The 21,562-nt window shown below is 38.9% G+C and overlaps 1 protein-coding gene and 1 long non-coding RNA gene across 4 annotated transcripts in view; one reads left to right on the top strand and one right to left on the bottom strand.

Annotated features, from left to right (window-relative positions):
- Positions 1–8,910: 8,910 nt before the first annotated feature.
- On the bottom strand, positions 8,911–10,536 carry LOC309860604. 3 transcript variants are annotated; one of them, XR_014309484.1, is made up of 2 exons: positions 10,169–10,536; positions 8,911–9,369 (listed from the first exon to the last, which is right to left on the bottom strand). It is a non-coding gene; the product is annotated as an uncharacterized lncRNA (long non-coding RNA). The 3 variants fall into 3 exon arrangements; XR_014309485.1 differs by lacking the exon at positions 10,169–10,536 and adding an exon at positions 9,619–9,721; XR_014309486.1 differs by lacking the exon at positions 10,169–10,536 and adding an exon at positions 9,471–9,641.
- Positions 9,853–21,562, top strand: part of CIBAR1 (CBY1 interacting BAR domain containing 1) — a 27,649-nt gene continuing 15,939 nt past the window's right edge. Inside the window, 6 exon segments of the mRNA XM_082722889.1 lie at positions 9,853–10,022; positions 10,547–10,781; positions 13,073–13,141; positions 14,251–14,367; positions 14,370–14,393; positions 18,525–18,629. Of these exon segments, the coding sequence (XP_082579015.1) occupies positions 9,997–10,022; positions 10,547–10,781; positions 13,073–13,141; positions 14,251–14,367; positions 14,370–14,393; positions 18,525–18,629 (576 nt within the window). The 5' untranslated portion in view covers positions 9,853–9,996.

Below are 21,562 nucleotides of genomic sequence, written 5' to 3'. Positions count from 1 at the left end.
TAACACAGCCAGTTAGAAATCAATTCCCACAAATTTATCTTACCCATTATATGGATGATATATTAATGTGCAGCCTCTGACAACATGCAATTGCAGGATACATTCTGAATGCTCCAATTGCAATTTGAAAAATACAAACTAATTATAGCTCCAGAAAAAATTCAAGTCACCACACCTTTCTCATATTTGGGGTTATTATGGACAGGGCCTCAGTTAAACCACAAAAAGTTCAAATCTGTAGAGATAAAATTACAAACTGGAACGATTTGCAAAAATGATTGGGAGACATTAATTGGATAAGACCTAAAATTGGAATTCCCACTTAGGCTTTACAGCACCTATTTGCCTCTTTAAAGGGAGATCCTAATTTAAACAGCCCTAGGACCCTATCAAAAGAGGCCTTAAAAGAATTACAATTTGTTGAAAGCCAGATTCATTCAATGCAAACGGATAGAGTCCAACCTGAGATACCGTTAGATCTTCTCATTTTTCATACCCCACATACACCCACTGGGTTATTCAGAAAAAATTAATTATAGAATGGATTTTTCTCCCAAATAATACTGTTAAAACACTCTCTACTTATATAGACCATCTTGGCAGTATTATTCAATTAGGAAGAAAAAGAATTCGGAAAATACAGCGGTATGATCCGCAGGTTATTGTTCTGCCTTTAAATAAGACACAAATTGAAATGGCATTCCAAAATAGTTTAAATTGGCAAATTGCCCTTAGTGGCTTTACTGGAAACACTTCTCATTATCCTTCTTTACCTGTTGTTTCCTTTTTAAAACATACTCCTTTTGTCCTTCCTAAAATTACTTCTAAAAATCCATTAACAGATGCCCTACTTACTTTTCTGATGGCTCTGTCAAAGGTAAAGCTTGTTATTATGGTCCTACTTCAAAGGTCCTATCCACTACCGGTCTTTCAGCACAAAAATCAGAATTAATGGTGGTTATTGCATTGTTTCAAGATGTACGTTCTGCATTTGATCTGTTATCTGATTCTTTGTATACAGTATATGTTTTACAGCATATTGAAACTGTTACTATTTCTACTTCTGATGTCTCCCTCCATTCATTATTTCATCATTTACAATCCCTCATTCATCAGTGTTCTGTTCCTTTCAATGCTATTCATATCCGAAGTCACACTGGCCTTCCTGGGCCATTAACTAGAGGTAACAGAATAGCTAATTCTCTTATTTTCTCAGCTTTTCAGGAAGCCTCCGATTTTCACTCTCTTGCACATTTTAAACAAAAAGGACTTCGGCACAAATTTTTCTATTACTAAGGAGCAAGCAAATTCTGTTGTTCACTCCTGCCCTTCATGTGCATCTGCCTACACAGCCAGCAGGTATCAACCCACGAGGCATAACAGCCAATGAGATATGACAGGTGGATGTTACTTACTCACATCCCTTCATTTGGGAAACAACCTTTTGTTCATGTCACTATAGACACACATTCTTGCTTCATTTGGGCTACAGCTCAAACAGGAGAAACTGCTGCGCATGTTACCAGACATCTCCACTCTGCTTGTAACAGTTATGGGAATGCCTAAAGCCATAAAAACTGATAATGCACCTGCTTATGTTTCCAGTAAGTTACAATCCTTTTTTAATTTATGGAATATTAAACATTTCACTGGCATCCCATATAATCTTCAAGGTCCAGGAATTGTAGAATGGGCTAATCAAATATTAAAATTACAGCTTCATAAAAAAAATACAAGGTCCTCCTCAGGAGGTATTAGCACAACTTTTATTTACTCTTGATTTTTTGAATCGTGATGATAAAAACACTGCAGCGACAGACATTTTAGTAAACAAAAACCAGACAAAATGTATCCTCCAATCTGGTGGAGAAATCTTACTTCTAATCAATGGCCCCCTGGTAACTTAATTACCTGGGGAAAGGGATATGCGTGTGTACTACCCAACGAGGCCATCGAGTCAGTATGGGTACCCTCTAATTTCGTAAAGGTTCATCATGAGAGGAAAAAATTTGCATTCAAACCGGTCCCACCACCGATCATCAGCTTCAAGGGTCTCACCTTAAAGAACACTCGAGTCCTGATACCTGGGATAGACAGAGCAAAGATCCCAACTTGGGGCCAGATAAAGAAGCTGACCAAGAAAGCAGAGGAAGTTCTGGAGAATGAGCAGGGTCCTTTCACGCCTAACAACATGGCAGTAACTATGATGGCTCTCATCATGGTAGCTGTAAGTCTTCCTGGATGTGATGCACAAATACATAACTTTACTTACTGGGCTTACATACCCAATCCTCCTCTGCCCCATCCAGTAGAGTGGGGAGAAGATATAATACCAATTTATTTAAATGCCTCAAAATGGGTACCTGGAATTCTGGATCCTAGATTGCCTCTATTGCCCTTAGAGGAGGGTACAAATAATTAATCTTACCTTAGGATATCAAAATAGACCAAGATGTATCGGCAATCATTCCAGTTGTCTTATCCCTGATGATCAGAGATGGTTGGTTGGTGGACTTTCCTACTGATACTTATCTGACTAAAGTTCAGTTACATTTACTCTCTACTAAAGGATTCCTAGCCAATGAATATCGGGGTCCTAGCTATAACACAGCAGCACCCCCTATTCCCAAATGCAATCTAACACAAATATGGTCTGATGAGGGAATTCGTCCTTTATGGGAGGATTGTCGAGCTTCTCACTCCAGTATTGTTATTAATGATTCCTATGGAATTGTATGGGACTGTTCCCCTAAGGGAATGGCAGTCACCAATTGCACTGGGAGACCCTGCTCCTCTCATTGAAATTTAAAATGGCAAGTTTTTGATAATCTCCTCTTACCACAAACCTTAACCTCAGGAGATGCACTTCTGTTCTGGCTTGGGCAAGGACTTTCTATGCCTTCCCCTTTTGTTAATTAAAAAGACAAAAGAATTTATGGAAGGTCACCACTGCTTTAAATTCCATAAGAGTTTGGAACTGCTCTTATGATCATCATCTAATGGCTATGCATTTTCTCTTTTCCTAATGGATAAAGAATGAGTAAAAGCTTGTGTTAGAGATTCCTATGTTTTTGTTATTGAAAAAATGACTTTTTATCATAGCAATAGAGAAATAAACTGTCTCAAATGTAAAATGTTCACCTGTATAGATGTGAATGTTTATACAGACAATTCTATCATTCTCATAGCTAGAAGAATAGGCATTTGGTTACCGGTGAAAGAAACACCAACGTGTTTGGGGAAAGCTCTCCAGATATACATACACTTTTAACAGTTTTGAAGGACTGGGTCCATAGAACGAAAAGATTTCTTGGGTTGCTTGTAACAGCTACTTTAGGAATCATAGGCATTACTGCTACAGCTACCACTGCAGGAATAGCCTTGTATCAAACTGTACAAACTACACAATTTGTACAGAAGTGGCACAAGAATGCTAGCAAGGCTTGGAATCAACAAATGATCATAGATCAAAAATTAGATGAAAGTATCTCTGATTTAGGAACAGCCATGATCTATATGAGATTATCTTAAAAATATAAAGCTTAGACTTCATATGTTATGTGACTGGAATGTTGTTTCTTTCTGTGTTACTCCCCATGCCTATAATGAATCAAATATCTTGGAGCAAAATTCGCCGGCATATTACTAACCATTAATGGTGATAATCTAACTTTAGATATTAGACAACTTCAAGATACTAAGTATTACTTACTCATAATTACAATCAGTTCCAAAAGTGAGTTTTACTCAAAGAATTAACGATACTCTGTCTGATTTAAACCCTTTCACTGGGATCGAACAAACTGGTCTCGCATTACAGGTGGAATGATGATTCTTACCGTGATAATCTTTTTATGCTTAGTCCTTAGATGCATGCGAAAATCCCTCCAATAACTGAAGAATCAAGAAGCTGCAAAACTAACTAACTTTTCTACTTCTTCACAAACAGAAAGGGGGAGATGTAACTGCCCCTCAGAACAATGTATTACTTAAACTAGAACCCCTGGATGATTTTACTAGTTACCAAGCACATTTAGATACGGCCTTAAGAAAAACATACACTGGCAACAGGTCTTTGGGGGAAAGGACGATATATGACCTTGAAGCTGCGCAGCTGGGGATGCCCGGCTAGCTCAGCGCAGAATGTCGCCTGCTTCTCTTTTCCATTGTCTCTCCTTTCTCCTCCCCAAAGCACCTGTTAGTTAGATGTGTCCTTTGAAAATATGCTTGTTTAACTATAAACTTTACCCCCACTTCTTGTTTGTCCACCAGACCTGTGACTAATGTTTGAGCTTCATCGACTCTTGCGTTGGTTATGGTTTCTATCTAATAAAAGTGAGACTGAGGAGTTGCTTGGTGCAGCAGTCGTTTCGATTGTTGTCCCCTGCTCCCTTTCTCTTCCAGCTGACTTGTTTGTGCCCAATTCTTCTCCCGTTCAGTGACTGGAAGCGGCACTATCTAATACAGAACAACTATATCTGAAGTTACATTGTTTTGGCATAAACAATGGCCTATTAATGCACTACATTATGGTTATTCACTTAATATTTCTAAAATGCAACAAAGCGGAAAGAGCTAAGATTAAGAAAAGAATAAGATGCCTACCTAGGTGGCTCAGTCGGCTAAGTGTCTGTCTTTGGTTTGGGCCATGATCCCAGGGTCCTGGGACCTGGATCAGGTTCCTTGTCAGCAGGGAGCTTACCTCCTCCTGCTGCTCCCCCTGCTTGTGCGCTCTCTCTCACTCCCTGACAAATATATTTTATTAAAAGTGAATGCTCACATTAAAAAATGACATATAAAATAATCTAATTCAAACTGTATTATCACCTCAATAACAGATCCAGTTACGTGTCTAGCTGTCTCCTTCCACCTTACACAGGGCACTTGGGTTGAAGAATGGTAAATCCTGGTACATGACAAGTTCTCAGCAAACAGTGCTGAATAAATGAAGTTAATGTAACTCTTTGCCTCCACTGGACCTTTCTTAAAGCAACCTCAATAAACTGGCATTCATTCAATGTTATGCAAACTAAGATCGTGCTATTTTCACTATGAAGATACATATATGTAATAGTCTAAGAAAAGTCAGTGAAAAGGCAGGTTATACTTCTTGTAGCTTGAAACAGTAATTCCAGAGATTTTGGAATGCTATACCTCTGACGTACTAATCACTGACATACACCCTCCTTATTCCATATATGGAATGTCGTTCATTGGCTACTTAAACTAGTTGATGTAATGTTTCCATTTAAGAACTTTGAAAAAAATGTGTGTGTGTGAAAGATTGATTTCTAGAGAGACCAATCTTGGCACAGTGGAAAGAATGCTGGAAAGAGAAGACAAAGGACTTAATTCCGGCTTCTCTACGATTTTATTTTTTTCTTTACAATTTTATTATGTAACTATGGCCAAAGCCCTTGGTCTTCTCAGGCCCCCAGCTTCTCTTCTATAGCATGATGTGTACCAGGAGAAAGTATAGCCTATTCAAAAGTGCCTCCAAGTAGTGAAAAGATTTAAAAACAATTATATTGATACATGTTTTGAAATGTCTGTTAACAAGAAAGTGAGACCAAAGGGCCTGGAGCTCAGGAGAAGGGTTCCTAGAACATAGTTATTCCATATGCTGGGTGGAGGCTGAACATATACATATTTGTTAAAAAATTTTACATGAGGCATTTGCTAAATGATTTAAAAGTTACCTAATGAATAAACAGTGGTTGCTATAACATATAAATACCTTTACATCAATGCTAAGATAAGGACTGTGATCCTTAATTTGCCTCAATTTGACTGGGCCACAGGATGCCCAGACTTTTGGCCAAACATTATGCTGGGCATGTTTTTGAGGACAGTTCAGAATGAGATTAACATTTGAATTGATAGACTGAGTAAAACAGATTGTCCTCCTGAATGTAGATAAGCCTCATCCAATCAATCAAAGACCTGACTAGGAACAAACAAGCTGAGAAGGAGTATTTCCCACTTGGCTGCTTAAACTGGTATATGGCTTCTTTTCCAGCCTTTTGACTCAGCTAGAAATATACCAGCTCTTCTTGGAGTTTCCTGTCTAACAGCTTTTGGATTGGAATTCATACCATCAGCCCTCTGGGGTCTCCAGCTTGCTGACTGCATATCTTGGGACTTAGCCTCCATTATCACATGCGCCATTTCCTTACAGTAAACCATACAGATAGATAATAAAAACACATATTTAGGGGCGCCTGGGTGGCTCAGTGGGTTAAGCCGCTGCCTTCGGCTCAGGTCATGATCTCAGGGTCCTGGGATCGAGTCCCGCATCGGGCTCTCTGCTCAGCAGGGAGCCTGCTTCCTCCTCTCTCTCTCTGCCTGCCTCTCTGCCTGCTTGTGATTTCTCTCTGTCAAATAAATAAATAAAATCTTAAAAAAAAAACCCACATATTTATACACACACTATATTTAGAATATATATACCTATACACTATTGGTTCTGTTTCTCTGAAGCAAGGATGAAATCCTTAGCATGGCTAAAAATGCATTACGTGAGCTGACCTCTCCCTACCTCTCCAACGACATCACATATCTTGATCCCACCACCTCCACTCCAGCTTCATTGATTTTATTCCATTTCCTCAAACACACCATGCTCTTGCTGTTGGGGGGTTTCACTCATTTTTTTCATCGGTAAATTCAATGAATTACTGAGCTCCTACTGTGAATAAAGGACTTTGGTACTGTGGAGAATACAATGTGAACAAGATAGCAAAGTGCCTATTTTCTTTTTTTTTTTTTAAAGATTTTATTTATTTATTTGACAGAGATCACAAGTAGGCAGAGAGAGAGAGGGAAGCAGGCTCCCTGCTGAGCAGAGAGCCCGATGTGGGACTCGATCCCAGGACCCTGAGATCATGACCTGAGCCGAAGGCAGCGGCTTAACCCACTGAGCCACCCAGGCACCCCGCAAAGTGCCTATTTTCATGCAGAATATATTCTAGTCACGGAGACAAAAATAGCCTATAAACAAACAGGTTAACTTCAGGGAGTGACATGTGCTTCAAAGGAAACAAAACAGAGTGATATGCTATAACAGAGTGACCAGAGAAAACTTCACTCCATGCCTACAGAATCCATGTGGTAAGAAGGGGACAGCCATGTGAAGATCGGAGGGAAGAGTGTTCTCGGCAGAGAAAATAACAAACACAAAACTGGTTCTAAAATGAGCTTAAGGGTGCCTGGGTGGCTCAGCGGGTTAAGCATCTGCCTTCAGCTCAGGTCATGATCCCATGGCCCGATCGAGTCCCGCACACGGCTCCGTGCTTAGCGGGGAGCCTGCTTCCTTCTCTTCACCGGACTCGTTGCTATCTCTGTCACTATCTCTGTGTCTCTCAAATAAATAAATAAAATCCAAAAATAAATAAAGAAAGAAAGAAAGAAGAGCTGGATATGCTAGGAACAGAAAGATATTGTACCTCTAACAGTGGGACAGTGAAAGATGATGTGTAGGCAAGAATGAGATAAAGGCTTTGATTTTAAGCATAGTGGGAGTCTGTCTTAATCTATTTAAGCTGCTATAACAAAGAAAACAAAACAAAAAAACACAAAACACTATTGTAAACTGGGTAGCTTATAAAAACAAACCAATCCATAACTTTTTACTTCTCACAGTTTTGAAGGCGCTAGCTGATTCGGTGTCCGGTGAGAGCCTGTTCCCTCCTGATAGCCTTTGTCTCAGTTAACAAGGCAAAAAGAGCTATGGAGCTCTCTGGAGTCTCTTTTGTAAAGAGCACTAATAAAGTACCCCTAAGGCCCCAACTCGTAATATTGTCACATTAGCGGCTAGGCTTTCAACATATGAATTTTGGGGAGACGTAAACATTCAGGTGATTCAGCAGAGGCTTTGAAAGGTTGACAGGATCTGATCTACATTTTTTTATTTTGCATTGCCAGGTGTAACTGTGGCTGTGGAGAGACCAACAAGAGGGCTGCAGTAAAAGGGAATGGTGATAGTAGCTTGGATTACCGTGATGCAGAAGAAAAGAAAAAGGATGATTCAGGATATGTTTTGGAGGTGGAATAGATGGAAATTGTCAGTGTGCCTGGGGAAAGGAAAGGGTGATTCCTAGGTTTTTGACTTGAATAATCAGTGGGACGGTAGTTCTGTTTTCCAAGACACGGAAATTAGGGTAGATGGGTATGGGTTGGGGGTGGGAGGGAAGGAATCTGCCTATACTGTCCCTCTCTCTGGACTGGGTTTCCATCCTTCTTCACCTAGTTAACCCCTCCCCAATCTTTGGATCTCAGTTCCAATGTCACTTTCTCCATGAAGTACTTTCCCAACTAGCTCAAACCAAACTTCTCTATTAAGTATATGCTATCTTGGCACCATGCACTTCTCCTTACTGTGTTGTACTGCAAAAGTAGTCACTGACATGTTGCCTCTGTTGCCCTTCCTGATGGCCTTCTCACCCCTTCTCATCTCTAGTGAAACCATCCTTGCTCATCCAGTCACCGGCTGACCCACAGATGACCAGAAAGATATAAAAGAGCCCACTTGAGCCAACCAAAATACAAGAACCACCCAGCCCACTCACAGAATGCTGATGAGTTAGCTAAAGAACTGCTGTAAGCCACTAGGTTTTGCCATGGTTTGTTACATAGCAAAAGTAGGTACAGGAGCACATACCTCAATTGTAAGTTTACATCTATGTGTTTGATTAGTGTCCGTCCCTCTGAGGAGACCGTGAGCTCTAAAAGAGCAAACACTGTTTTGAGTTTACCACTCCACGATCAGAGCCCAGCATAGTATCTGGAATACAACAGGCATTCAGCAGGCACCTTGCTGAATGAATGCAAGGGCGAGAAGAGAGGAATACATTGTAACTTAAGAGAATAAGGGGAGTTTCCTGAGCGGAAACAAAGGACCGGAGACATCCATTTGTCCAAAGCAAAACTTTTTATCAGCAAAAGGCACTGGGGAATGTAAGACCAAAATTACATTTCCTCTGCTTCCAAGAGCTCTGTCTAGACTAGAGGAGGCAGTACAAAATCAAGAAAATATACTACCAAGGAGGAGACCCCTAACCCTGTCAGGAAGACAGAAATGTCATGGTTGTCAGGAGAGGGTTCTTGAGAGACAGAAAGTTCGAATGCAGTACTAACAGTATTTTCTTGGAAGAACAGCCCAAGGAAAGGCCAAAAGAGCCCAAAGAACACGGGTGTTCAAAGGCAAAAGAAAGTCTCCAGCTCGTTATATATCTCAGGGTGTGTTGTTCAACCATTTAAGCGGCTGTCACCTCATCGAACTCTAAGGTCCTTCAGAATGAGGGTCCCTTCTCATCTGTTAGTCCAGTGTCTAACGCGATCTTTTCCAGAAAACAGGAACTCAACAGATACCTGCTGAAAAAAAAAAAAAGAAAGAAAGAAAGAAAGAAAGAAAAGTTAAAGATGAGACGTAAGCATTGCTCCTACCAAAGGCAGCTTTCCAAAGAGCCCACATTTTCAGATTCAACACAGGGAAGCGGACACTCCGAGCAGATGTTCTCAGGCTAAATGGCGCAGAAGCAGTAACTGGGCCCCATTGGCGTTTAGTTTTACGTCTCCGTCCTAGTTACTGGTTATTGGCTTTTTCCCTCCGTGGCTCACAATCCAGGCTGGAAGGACTGCCCGGAGGCGGTGTCTGGTAAGCGGCTCTCCGCCAGGATCAAAGGCCTGGCAGCAGGCACCGGCCTCCGCGGCGCGCCAGACAGACGCGGCGGGAGGGAGCGCGCCAGGCGAACGCGCCGGCGGGTCTCGGGGTGGGCGCCGCGGCCCCCGGCCCTCCCTCGCCGCGCTCCCGCCGACTCCGGCCCTGAGCGCGGGGACGCGCCGCGTTGCCGTAGGAACGCCGGGGCCGGCGCGGCGGCGCGCGGGGCGGGCTCTTAGGTTCCGGGAGGTGGCGGCTCGCGCCCCGGCGCACGTTTGGGCGCCTCCGAGCCCAGGTCGTTGGGCCCAGCCGGGTTCCCCGGCGGTGCGCAAGCCAAGATGTTGAGGCGCAGCTTGGAAAACCGGTAACAGTCCCGGGGCCTCCGCTGGCCAGGGCCCCCCACACGCGAGGGCTCGGGTGGGGGAAGTGGCGCCTCTCTCCGGGGCCCTCCGCGCCGAATTCGACCCCCGGGCGGGATCTGGACCGAGACCTTTGCGCTCTGGGGCCTACCTCCCCGGGCCGCAGCGAGCCCCGCAGGCCAAGGGTGGGATGGGCGATCGGGGCGTCACGCTCCCGGGGCCCCGCACTGCCGCGGGCTGTGCAGACAGCTGGGAGGCAGTCGGGCGTCCAGGCCTCGCGGAGCAGCCGGAGCCGCCGCCACCCCGGCGCGGCTGGCCAGAGCCCGGCCTCTTGGTGCGCCTGTACTGTCCGGATATTAAAGCCAGGCCCCGAAGGGAGACCTAGAGGACCAGAATCCAATCCCCAGAGATGGTCTGTGCCTTCGAAGCTGAAAAATGCCCCGGGAATGTTTGCATATCAAATTAACGGATATGAAGCCGTCTCATCTCGAATGAGAATGATTGGCGTTTTGTGTCCTCTTTTCCCTAGGGACTCTCAAACCAGACAACTGCAAGATGCTGTCACAAATGTGGAGAAGCATTTCGGAGAGCTGTGCCAAATCTTTGCTGCTTATGTAAGGAAAACTGCCAGACTGCGAGACAAAGCAGACTTACTGGTGAATGAAATAAATGTGTATGCCTCTACAGAGACCCCAAATTTAAAGCAGGGCCTGAAAAACTTTGCCGATGAGTTTGCCAAACTTCAGGATTATCGACAAGCAGAGGTATGGAGGTCTCAGCGTCATTGTTAGCAATGAGCCCTGAAGTAGTGGATGAAGGACCGGTGAAGACTTTCACTTGTAATCCACCCAACTGCAGTAGCGAACGCACCCTTGATGACAAACGTACATTTTCATGTAACGTTGTGTGAGTCTATTAAAGGGAAGATTCCTGTGATTTGTGATTTTACCGTTTTCAAACTAAACTTCAGGGTATCCTGAAGTCCTCAATTTCCCCACTTCATTTGCCAGCTTTTAGCCAAGGGGTGGCTATTAACAGGGGGTAGTAAACATAGTACCCATGGGGAAGAAAAGGAGCATGACTTGTGTCTTGTATGCACGTAAGTATATTTTCAGGTATGTCTGGAGATGGTTGAGTGGTAATGTGAGTGGATAAGTAATAAATGGACAAGAGATCTTTGTTGCTTCAGTGCTCTGGAAAGTTGACCAATATGGCATTGACAAGAATATCAGCACTGATGTACTGATTTATATCGCAGATACTAGTGAGACTTTGTGGGGTGCTTTTGTTTTGTTTTGCTATGGAAAGGAGGGAAGAAGGTGGTGGTGTAATTGTTTTCTTTCTAAAACCTCATTTTTTTTTTTAATACCTCAGAAACACCTTCACTTATATTTATTTTAGGTTTCAAGATACAGATTAAATGTTAGAAGTTTCCCAGTTAGAAGCTGCATTACTTCTCTTGTGCTCCTCTCATGAGTGCTTTTGGTACCTTTAAAAAGCCGAATACAGAAATTTCAGGCATCAAAAAACTCACAAAAACAAAGTGGAGATAATGATCTTTGAACCTATACTTGCTATTCATACAGAAATTTGAGTAGTAATTACATTTGGAGGTACTTTTTGAGAAAAGTTGAGTTCTTGTCATAAGATATTCTGTAATAAGAAACTCAGTAACACATTCACTGGAGACTTAAAAAAAAATTTATTCTCATTGATAACCCTAAAATCCCATGTTATGACAATAATTTCAGTGCCCCCTTTTAGAAAACCTTTATGCTATTTATCAAATAGCAAAGTGAATTGATTTACATTTGTTCTCCTTTTTTATTTCCCCTGCTTACCAAATGGTGGAGGTGCTAATGAACAAAAAGGTAGGCGACAAAAAGGAGAACAGAAAAAAAGACTTGAATAATCCTTACACTGAATAATCGGTGTGTGGATTATTTGAAATGGTATAGGCTAAACTATCCTGAGTATTCATGGTTTTGATTTTAGGATTCCTAATATTTATAAATGCTCAATGAGAACTTGATTTTTTCCATTTTCCTAATAAGTGAAACAATCATATACATCTTGTTTATAGAAAAAAATCAGTATGAAATGAAATGTACTATATAAACATGTATCATCCAAAAAAAAGCCTTCTTCCTGCTGCAAAAATAATACATGTTCATTTTAAACAATTAAATAATGTCATTCTGTATTACTTGTCCTGATGAAGAAAATATTAATGTCCAGGAGTTATTTTTCTTTTGTTATATTTGCCTTTAAAAAACTCATTTCTTCATTGCCTTCCACTAGTGCTGTTAATTAAAGGAAATAATTACTCAAAATGTGATAAAAATTATAATGTATAAGAAAAACAGTTTAATTGTAAATAAAAAGATCAACCATGCAGTTTGACAGCTCAGCAACACTGAGACCATTTATCTTTTTCTCCAAACTTTGGTCATATACAGTGGCTTCCCAGAAAAGAATTGCAGCTAATACAATTCTTTTTTGCTTTTGAGGATTGTGTTGCTTAAAATTTTTCCAATATGCTGTATCTTTCAGCTTCAATTTTCTTATCTGGAAAGTTAGACCGTTACATTTCAGGGATAATTTATGTAAAATATCTGACACCGTCCTAAATACACTGCAAGTGGTAGCTGTACTAAAATTTGAGATGTCTTGAAACTTACGCAAAAGCTACTATAATGAAGAAAAATAATACAGAGATGATCGTGTGGCAGAGATGAATTTCTTAGAAACCTGAGATTGTTTTCTTTCCATATTCCATAATAGGTACTTTTCTGCTTGCTTTTTTTTTTAAACTTTTCTGCTTTCACTGTTACTCTACATCTTAACGGCTTTTATTGTGTTTGACTTTAGATTCTGAGTTTTATTAATTTCTGGTAATTCTTTTATTTATTAACTGTGATATTTTAAACATTTTAAAACACTCTATGTAGTAATTAATTATGTTCAGGTTAAATAGCCCAGGTTTTATTTCAGAATTTAAATTTTGATATGTCTATGTTTCTTTACAGTTACATTTTATAATAATTTTCAATAGGTTGAAAGACTTGAAGCCAAAGTAGTTGAACCTTTGAAAGCTTATGGAACCATTGTAAAAATGAAACGAGTAAGTAAATTCATTTTTCCTGCTATTATTAACTCTTATGGCAAAGAATGTGAGGTTTCTAATCTGTCCTCTTGATAAAAAGTACAGCGTTGTTACCCAGTTTTATTTTTACACACTCTGTGATGCATCATTTCTTAGAACTTTGAGAATAACGGGGGCACCTGGGTGGCGCAATTGGTTAAGCTTTTACCTTCAGCTCAGGTCATGATCCCAGGGTCTTGGGATCAAGCCCCGTGTCCCCACAGCATCGGGCTCCCTTCTCCCTCTCCCTATGTTGCTCCCTCTAGCTCAAATAAATAAATAAAAAACTTAAAAAAAACTTTGAGAAAAATGAAATATTTTTAGTGAGCTTACTAATAAGTAAACCATAGCAACATGAAGCAGTACTTTATTACAGAAACTTTAAACTATTAATATTTATAATCATGAACTTATTTTACTAAATGAATATGTTTATATTATTCTTTTTAGAGCAGGCAATAAAATGTATACTAAAAGTGAGTGTGACAAAGTTCTGTGGGTTTTTTTTGAGGTATAACTGACATATTAGTTATAAGTGTACAATATAATGATTCAATAGCTGTGTATATTGTGCAATGACCACCATAAGTCTAGTTAACATCCTTCACCATACATTGTTAGAAATTTTATTTTCCTTTGATGAGGACTTCTAAGATGTAATCCTAACAACTTTCAAATATGCAATCCAGTGTTAGTGACTATAGTCACCATATTGTATGTTACAACCCCAGATTCTATTTTTTCAACCAAGTTGGACATATAATTTACAGGCAATAAAATTCTCCTGTTTTAAGTGTTCATTGAGTGTATACACATACATATGTGTATACATATACACATACAACTACCACCACAGTCAAAATTTTATATATGTGGTTAGAGGTTTGCATTGAAATTATCTTGTCTGTGTTATTATTTGAGAGGGTATTAAAGAAACACACATGCACACACTCAACACAAAGACACACACTAATTTTGCAGTAGTAATAATGCCTGGACCAAACAGTGTTCTCCCATTCTTAAAACAGAGTATGTGTATTTTATTTCTTAAATCAGAGATTTTCATTAATCAGAATGCTTATTTTCAGGATGACCTCAAAGCAACATTAACAGCAAGGAATCGAGAAGCTAAACAGTTAACTCAGTTAGAAAGAACACGTCAGCGAAACCCATCTGATCGACATGTCATTGTATCCTTTGACTTTTGATCTTTAAAAATATGCTTTGTAAGGTATGCCGTACAAAAGTAAATATGTATGGAAATTAGCATTTCTACTTTTAAATGTGCAGAAAATTTGAATATAACGGTAGAAAAACACATGCATTTACAAATTCTAATTATATAAAAATCAACTAATTTTAAAGAGAATACACCACGTAATTCAATTCCCTCATACTATTTTCCATAATAGATATTTTAAAAAATAAAACAGTTAAAACCAATGATGTTTGTATAAAAACTAAGTTCAAAATTCTGGGGTTTTTTTTCACATAGCTGAATATTAATTATAAAATTAACTTAAAGATCTGTTGTGAATCCTAATAAATAGATCAATGCCCTGTCTGCCCCACTTTTGAGAAAAAAAGAGTCATTTTGCTGCAATATAATTCCCTTCACCTTTAAAAACAACAACAACGTGAAACCACAATTAACAACTAGCAGCCAAAGACCCTTAGGAGATTCTAGAGTAAAATTGAGGTTCATAGCTGGACACAAAAGGATCTAGATAGGACTGTCTACTGTAACAAGGTGTTAAGAATGACTGTTACCTAAGCTAGAATGTACCCTGTTCATGACTAAAGAAAAGAATAGAAAATAGTGCCTGGCTAATTGCCAGCAATTGGGGTAAGTGCAGTTGTATAGAAAGTACTTGTTTATCCGCTGCCTCTCTTTCCCATTCCTTCTTACATCTTCCTACTTCCTGGAGGTTTTTACTGCCCAGCTCAGCCAGAAACCACATGAGGAGTGGCTCTGTGGGGGCATTTGAGGTTCCAGAACACCTCTGTTCCTGAGGGGAATCCCTTGAGCAGTGATTTCGGGCTGCATCAATTGCCTGGTCCTTCTTCCTTTGGACTAAAGGTACATATGCCCAACCTTGCAACAAACAAAAATGGGCAGCCATAGGTTTGGGAGTGCCCAATGAAGTTTGGGGCAGGAACATCTCATTGAGGCTTAAGATCTACAACTAGATTATGGAGTCTGGGTTTTAAGCAAGTCAGGCAAACCAGAGAAGGCTGGAAAATTTATGACTGACAACTAGGGACTAAGGGAGAAACCAGGTTGTCACCAGTTTTTAAGAAATCAGAGGTCAAAATGTTATTGTTTTGTTTGGAGGGAAATACATAAAGGCAGGAAAAAGGTCACATCTGGTATCCTGAGCAGGTTGGTAGGATTGAATCAGGGGTACTGGTCTGGAGGCTCAACACAAAAATGAATATCCCTAAGACAAAAATGTTTCTGATTCAGATGGTCTGTTGTGAACACTGATTTAGATGGTCTGTTGTGAACACTGCCATGGAGGAATCTTATACTGTAGATGAAACTAGATTTGGGATCATGTGGGGAAAAATAAATACAACAAAGGAACAGATTATTGCTGTAGGAGAACTGCTGTGCTCACTGGGGAAACGAGTGGATTTTGACAACCTAAGACTAGAAAATAAAGGACAGTCTAGATATAAACATACTCAATATAAATATAAAAATGTTCAGTCATTGCATTACAGAATATTTACCAGGATGGACCCTTAAAATTCATGTGACAATTCAAAAGAAGCATGTTAAAGTTCAGTATGTAAAATAACATGGAGTAGCACTGCTAGAAGAAGATGGGGTAAAGAAGAATCTCAGGGCTCTGGCTCAAAAGCCCTTTTGCAGGGGCGCCTGGGTGGCTCAGTGGGTTAAAGCCTCTGCCTTCGGCTCGGGTCGTGATCACAGGGTCCTGGGATCAGGCCCCGCATCGGGCCCTCTGCTCGGCAGGGAGCCTGCTTCCCTTCCTCTCTCTCTGCCTGCTTGTGATCTTTGTCTGTCAAATACATAAATAAAATCTTTAAAAAAAAAAAAAAAGCCCTTTTGCATTCAGGACTAATTTCATTAAATACACTAACACCTCTACTCATAGAGTTGTAGCATAGTATCATAATCAAAAGCATTTCCTACTCAACTTGATCCATTATAGGATTTTGAAGAATTTTCAGAAAAAAGAAGAAATAGAAACCCATATCCTCTTTGCTAAAAATAGCTGTGTAATTTTGGGTGAGTTGCTATCCCTAAGTAAAAGGATTTGAGACTTTCAGAAATGAGTAGTAGTTGCTGGAGGGTCGTGGAAGATTAAGATGGCCCAACTGTAGCTTCTGCTTCCCCACTCTCCCCTGGTTTAGCTAATTCTACCTACCTGTCTAAATTTTAAAACTGTTTTTTTTTTAAATGTGAAACTTCCGATAAAATGGGGAGGGTAAAGACATAAGTCAAAAGGAAGTAGTCACAAGTAAAGAAGTGTATGGGTCCCATGTAATATTAGTAAGAAATTAGTCTGCTAGAATATTCTCATTAGTAAGGTAATGTGTATCAAATAACTTAGAAATTTTTCATGCAGATCTATAAAGGAGCTCTATTTTACTTTAGAATTTGCTGTGATAGTTACATTTTTAAAAACCTCAAGCCCAGTAATAATAGAAAATTATTATTATATTTTTTAAAGGTTTTATTTATTTGAAAGAGAGAGACACAGCAAGAGAGGGAGCACAACTAGGGGGAGTGGGAGAGAGAGAAGGCAGGCTCCCCGCGGAGCAGGAAGCCCGATACAGGACTCGATCCCATGACCCTAGGATCATGACATGAGCAGAAGGCAGACGTTTAATGACTGAGCCACCCAGGCACCCCTAGAAGATTATTTTTGATTACTGGGTATGATTAAAAGTTAAAAGTTTATATGATTTTAAAAAACTTTACACCCTATATGGCAAATGTACACATACAAACGTGTATTAAAATGTTTTTTTACACCTAGTATCTTAAAATCGTTCATTTGAGTTCATCTAAATGTAAGAATAATCACCATGAAGCTATAATTAATGTATAATCTAATTACAAGATTATATAATTCAGTGAGCATATGATTTTATTTTAAAAAATTGTTCTCCTTGAAATGTATTTTTTCCTTTATGAAAAATTTCAGTCACAGGTGGGTAATAAAGTGGTGTGTCAAGAAATGGATCCTTAGAGTAAACCCTTTTACTTATTTCAATTTATATATTTTCTTGAAAGCAAGGGCTAGATATTAGAATAATATGTCACTACACTTTGATGAGAAATGCATATTTTCCCCATGGATTAATTATTAAATGATGATATTTGATACTTTTGAGTAAATATACTACATAAGTATAGGAAACAAAACTATTAGAATTTAATCAGAAAATTAGGCTATGTTTTTTAAAATCTCTACTGTTTAACAAAATATTTTGGGGCAACAACTGTTTTAAAGTAAGAGATAATTTTTAGGAGAAATACATGGGTAGATTGGAAGTGTTCTGCCCTTTATTGTAGCCACTAGCAACATATGGCTGTTGAGCTCTTGAAATGCAATTAGGATAAATGAGGACAGAGTTTTTAAATTTTCATTTAATCTTCATGTAAACACCCACATGTGGCTACTGGCCACCATAATGATTATACAACACAGATCTAGGTAGTATGAGTGCTTGTGGTTACAATATATGAAGCAAAGCATTAGACTTGCCATCTAATTTGTTGCTGGTCTGTATATTTTTTGTACTAAGCACTAACTAAATGGTAATAGTGTAATACTATGAGCTTCTAAGAATATAAAATATACCCTGTGCTGAAATAAATATTTGTAGTATATATTCTACTATATCTGATTAGGATATTACAAGATTAGAAACATAATGCATTTGGAGAACCAGAAAATTGAAAATAGTTAAGTCACAGGTCCTTTTTTGGAGAGAAGAGATTAAAGGGGAAAGAATGAGAAGAAAGAGAACAAATGATAAATGGCATAGAAAGTGAAATAGGTGAGAACAGTAGAAAATTGTTTTACAGTAAATAATCCAAAGGTGATACAGGAGAAAAAAATCGTTTTGTAGGAAGAAAGAGGAGTTTTATTTTCTTTGGTTTGAAGTCAGGAATCATGTCACTTAACAGATTTAAAGTTTCTTTATTCTGCACATGCTTATTACATAGATCATCTTATTTTATATGGTGAACTATATTACTGAACAGTTTACAGTTGTTGTGCCAAAAAGCCAGTAGTGCGTTGATAACATTTACGAATAGACTCAGTTGAATGGATTCTAACTTGAATTTTTTTATATCTTTGGCTGGTGAATTCTTTTGCAGGCAGAAACTGAATTGCAGAGAGCTACAATGGATGCTACCCGAACAACTCGTCATCTGGAGGAAACTATTGACAATTTTGAAAAGCAGAAAATAAAGGATATAAAGGTAAATAAAGTAACTGTTGAAGTTCAAAACATGTTTTCTAACCTTTTTTTTTGTTTTATTTAAATGTATGAAAAATTTAAACTACTGATTTTTTTTAGCCCATAGTCTATATGAAAAAGATACTATAAATAAAAAATAACAAATGTTATTTTCCCATTTCCTCAGATATTCAGCTTATTACCACAAGTATTATTTAATCAAAGGAAACTAACATTTATTATATTTTTGTACATCCAGTGCTGTTACAGGTACTATATATTTATTATCTTTTAATCTTTATAGTAACCTCATAAGAATTAGGTACTATTATCCATATCTTATGTGAAATCTAAGCAGAGATATAATTTACCCAAAGTATCACGGCCAAAAATCTGAACTAAAAACCAATAATGTATTTTAAAAATCTGTGCTTTCCATTATAACACACTCTCATTAAGTGCTCTCTTGTAACTACACGTTACCAAGTAAATGAACAGGTAAGAGTAGCCAGTCACATAAAGTTGCATCTGCCAAGCTGCATCCACCATGATATGGTATCACAAGAATTGCCTTGTTTTATTGTAAAAAGCCAGTAGATTTGACACCTTTGGGATCATGGACTTCAGAAGGTCTTCAGTGACTTTGTCATAGGTGCCTGGACAGATTGGAGGATTGCTTGTGACCAAATTAAGTCCTTTAAAGCAAGTCATCTAAGATGTGTTTTGGCTCACTGCAGATTTTCCAGGATCAAGCTTTAAAGAAAAGTATTTTATCATTTTATAACTATTAACAAAGAACACATCCTTCAAAAGTTATGTTCTCATCAATAAAATAAGCATCTGCCACTTAATAATCATCATTCCTTTTTATACTCCGTTAGTCAACATTCATTTGCACTTTTTCTCCCCCCATCATAGTTTCAAACAATTTCAGAACTTTGATATTTCTGATAGCCATGTTCAGAGGTCTCTGGTTTGGTCCTGAAGACGCAAACCCTCTTTCCTAAAGCCTCTCGATTCACTTGGTACTCTGCTGTACACTGCATGAAGAGCATCTCAGAAAGCTGCCCTGCGACAGACTCTCATTTACTGAGGTGGGAGAGTGTGGGCAAGGTAGGATGTTTTACACTTGCTGACATCATATCTTAACCTGAAGGAGAAAGGAAGGAAGGTTATTAAAATAATTAGCTTTAACCTAAACGATGAGAATGGAGACCTGTGAAGTATGCTTGATTCCACTGCCACCCAAGGGCTTTGTTCGTGATGGCAGTCCGATTCCCCTCTCCTACTGCCCCGCATGCCTGCAAGATTGTCTTTCACACGTGGCAGTCTGTGTCTCTGATCTTTGGGCTCACCTCAGGCTCGGACTACCTCTACAGATGTTTTTAATTCCCTGTGCAATCACCAGTTACAAAATGGGCAGAGAGAAAGTGAGTGCAGAATTCCCAACTGCAGTTCTACTACCTGGGATTGGCTGAAGCATGAGGACATAGAGGGACTGCACAGTGGAGGATGCACAAAGAAGAAAAGGGTTTTCAAGCTTTTCTTTTGGCCTACTGTATTAGGCCCCTGGCAGGAAGTCTTTTAGTGGTCACCAAAAGTATAAGACAAGAAGTATAAGACTTTTTAATAAATTGAGATAGAATTCATATACCATATGGTTCACCCATTTAAAATGTACAACTCAGTGGTTTTAATGTGTTCCAGTATGTGCAGCCTTTACCACTCAATTTTAGAACACTGTTACCATCTCAAAGTAGGACCTAGTACTTTGCTGCTTCCCACACCCCTACCCTCCCACCACCCCCCCCAGCCCTATGCAACTACCACTAATCTGAAGTCTCTATGGATTCAGCTACTCTGACCATTTTATGTAAACGGAATCATAACATGGTTTTTGTAACTGGCTTCTTAGCATAATGCTTTTATTATTAGCTATATATATGTGTGTATGTGTTGTATATATATTAGCTATATATATGCTTTCATATCATATTATGTATCCTGTGTCATGCATTCCTTTTCATGGCCAAATATTTCATTATATGGCTATTTATAAGACAAGAAGTCTTTGTTTGGTTATATATTTTCATTTTTCTTACTCATGTATCTAATTAAATTGCTGGATTCTATGGTAACCCTATCTTTAATCATTTGAGAAACTTTTTGCACCATGTACATTCCAAGAGATGGTATATGAGGGTTCAAATTCTTATACATCCTCACCTGTTCATCAGTTTCACTACAGCCATCCTAGTGGGTGTGAAATGGTATCTCATTGTGGTTTTGAGCTGCATTTCACTGCTAATGTTTATTGACCATTGTATGTCTTCCTTGAAGAAATGTCCATTGAGATCCTTTGCCCATATTTTAATTGGGTTCTTTTTTGAGTGGTAGTTGTTCTTTTTCTATCCTGGATACAAGTCTCTTTTCAGATCTATGACTGGAAATTATTTTCTCTTATTCTTAGGGTTCTTTTCAGTATCTTAATCGTATGCCTTGAAGCAGAAAATTTGTAATTTTGATAAAGACCAATATATGTCTCTTTTGTTGCTAATGTTTTTAGTGTCAAATATAACAGTCCACTGCCAAATCTTGAGATCTCCCTATTTTCTTCTAATAGTTGTATAGTTTTCATGGTTCGGTTAAGCCTTTAATCCATGAGTTAATTTTTATGTATGGTGTGAACTGAAGTTTAAACTTCACCTCTTTGCATGTGACTGACTGTCCAGTTGCCCGAGCACCATTTGCTGAAGAAGCTATTCTTTACCATTGAATAGTCTTGGAACTCTTTTTGAAGACTGGTTGACATGATTTTGTTTCTGGTTTGTCTTTCATTGATCTATATATAGGTCTCTCTTTATGCTAGTACCACACTTATCTTCATTAGCATTGCTTTATATGAATTTTAAAATCAGAATGTATGAGTTTTCCTTTGTTCTTTTTTAAGGTTGT

Source organism: Mustela nivalis, assembly GCF_964662115.1.
Source record: "Mustela nivalis genome assembly, chromosome: 2".
NCBI classification, from domain to species: Eukaryota; Metazoa; Chordata; class Mammalia; order Carnivora; family Mustelidae; genus Mustela; species Mustela nivalis.
This window is presented reverse-complemented; position numbering and strand designations above follow the sequence as displayed.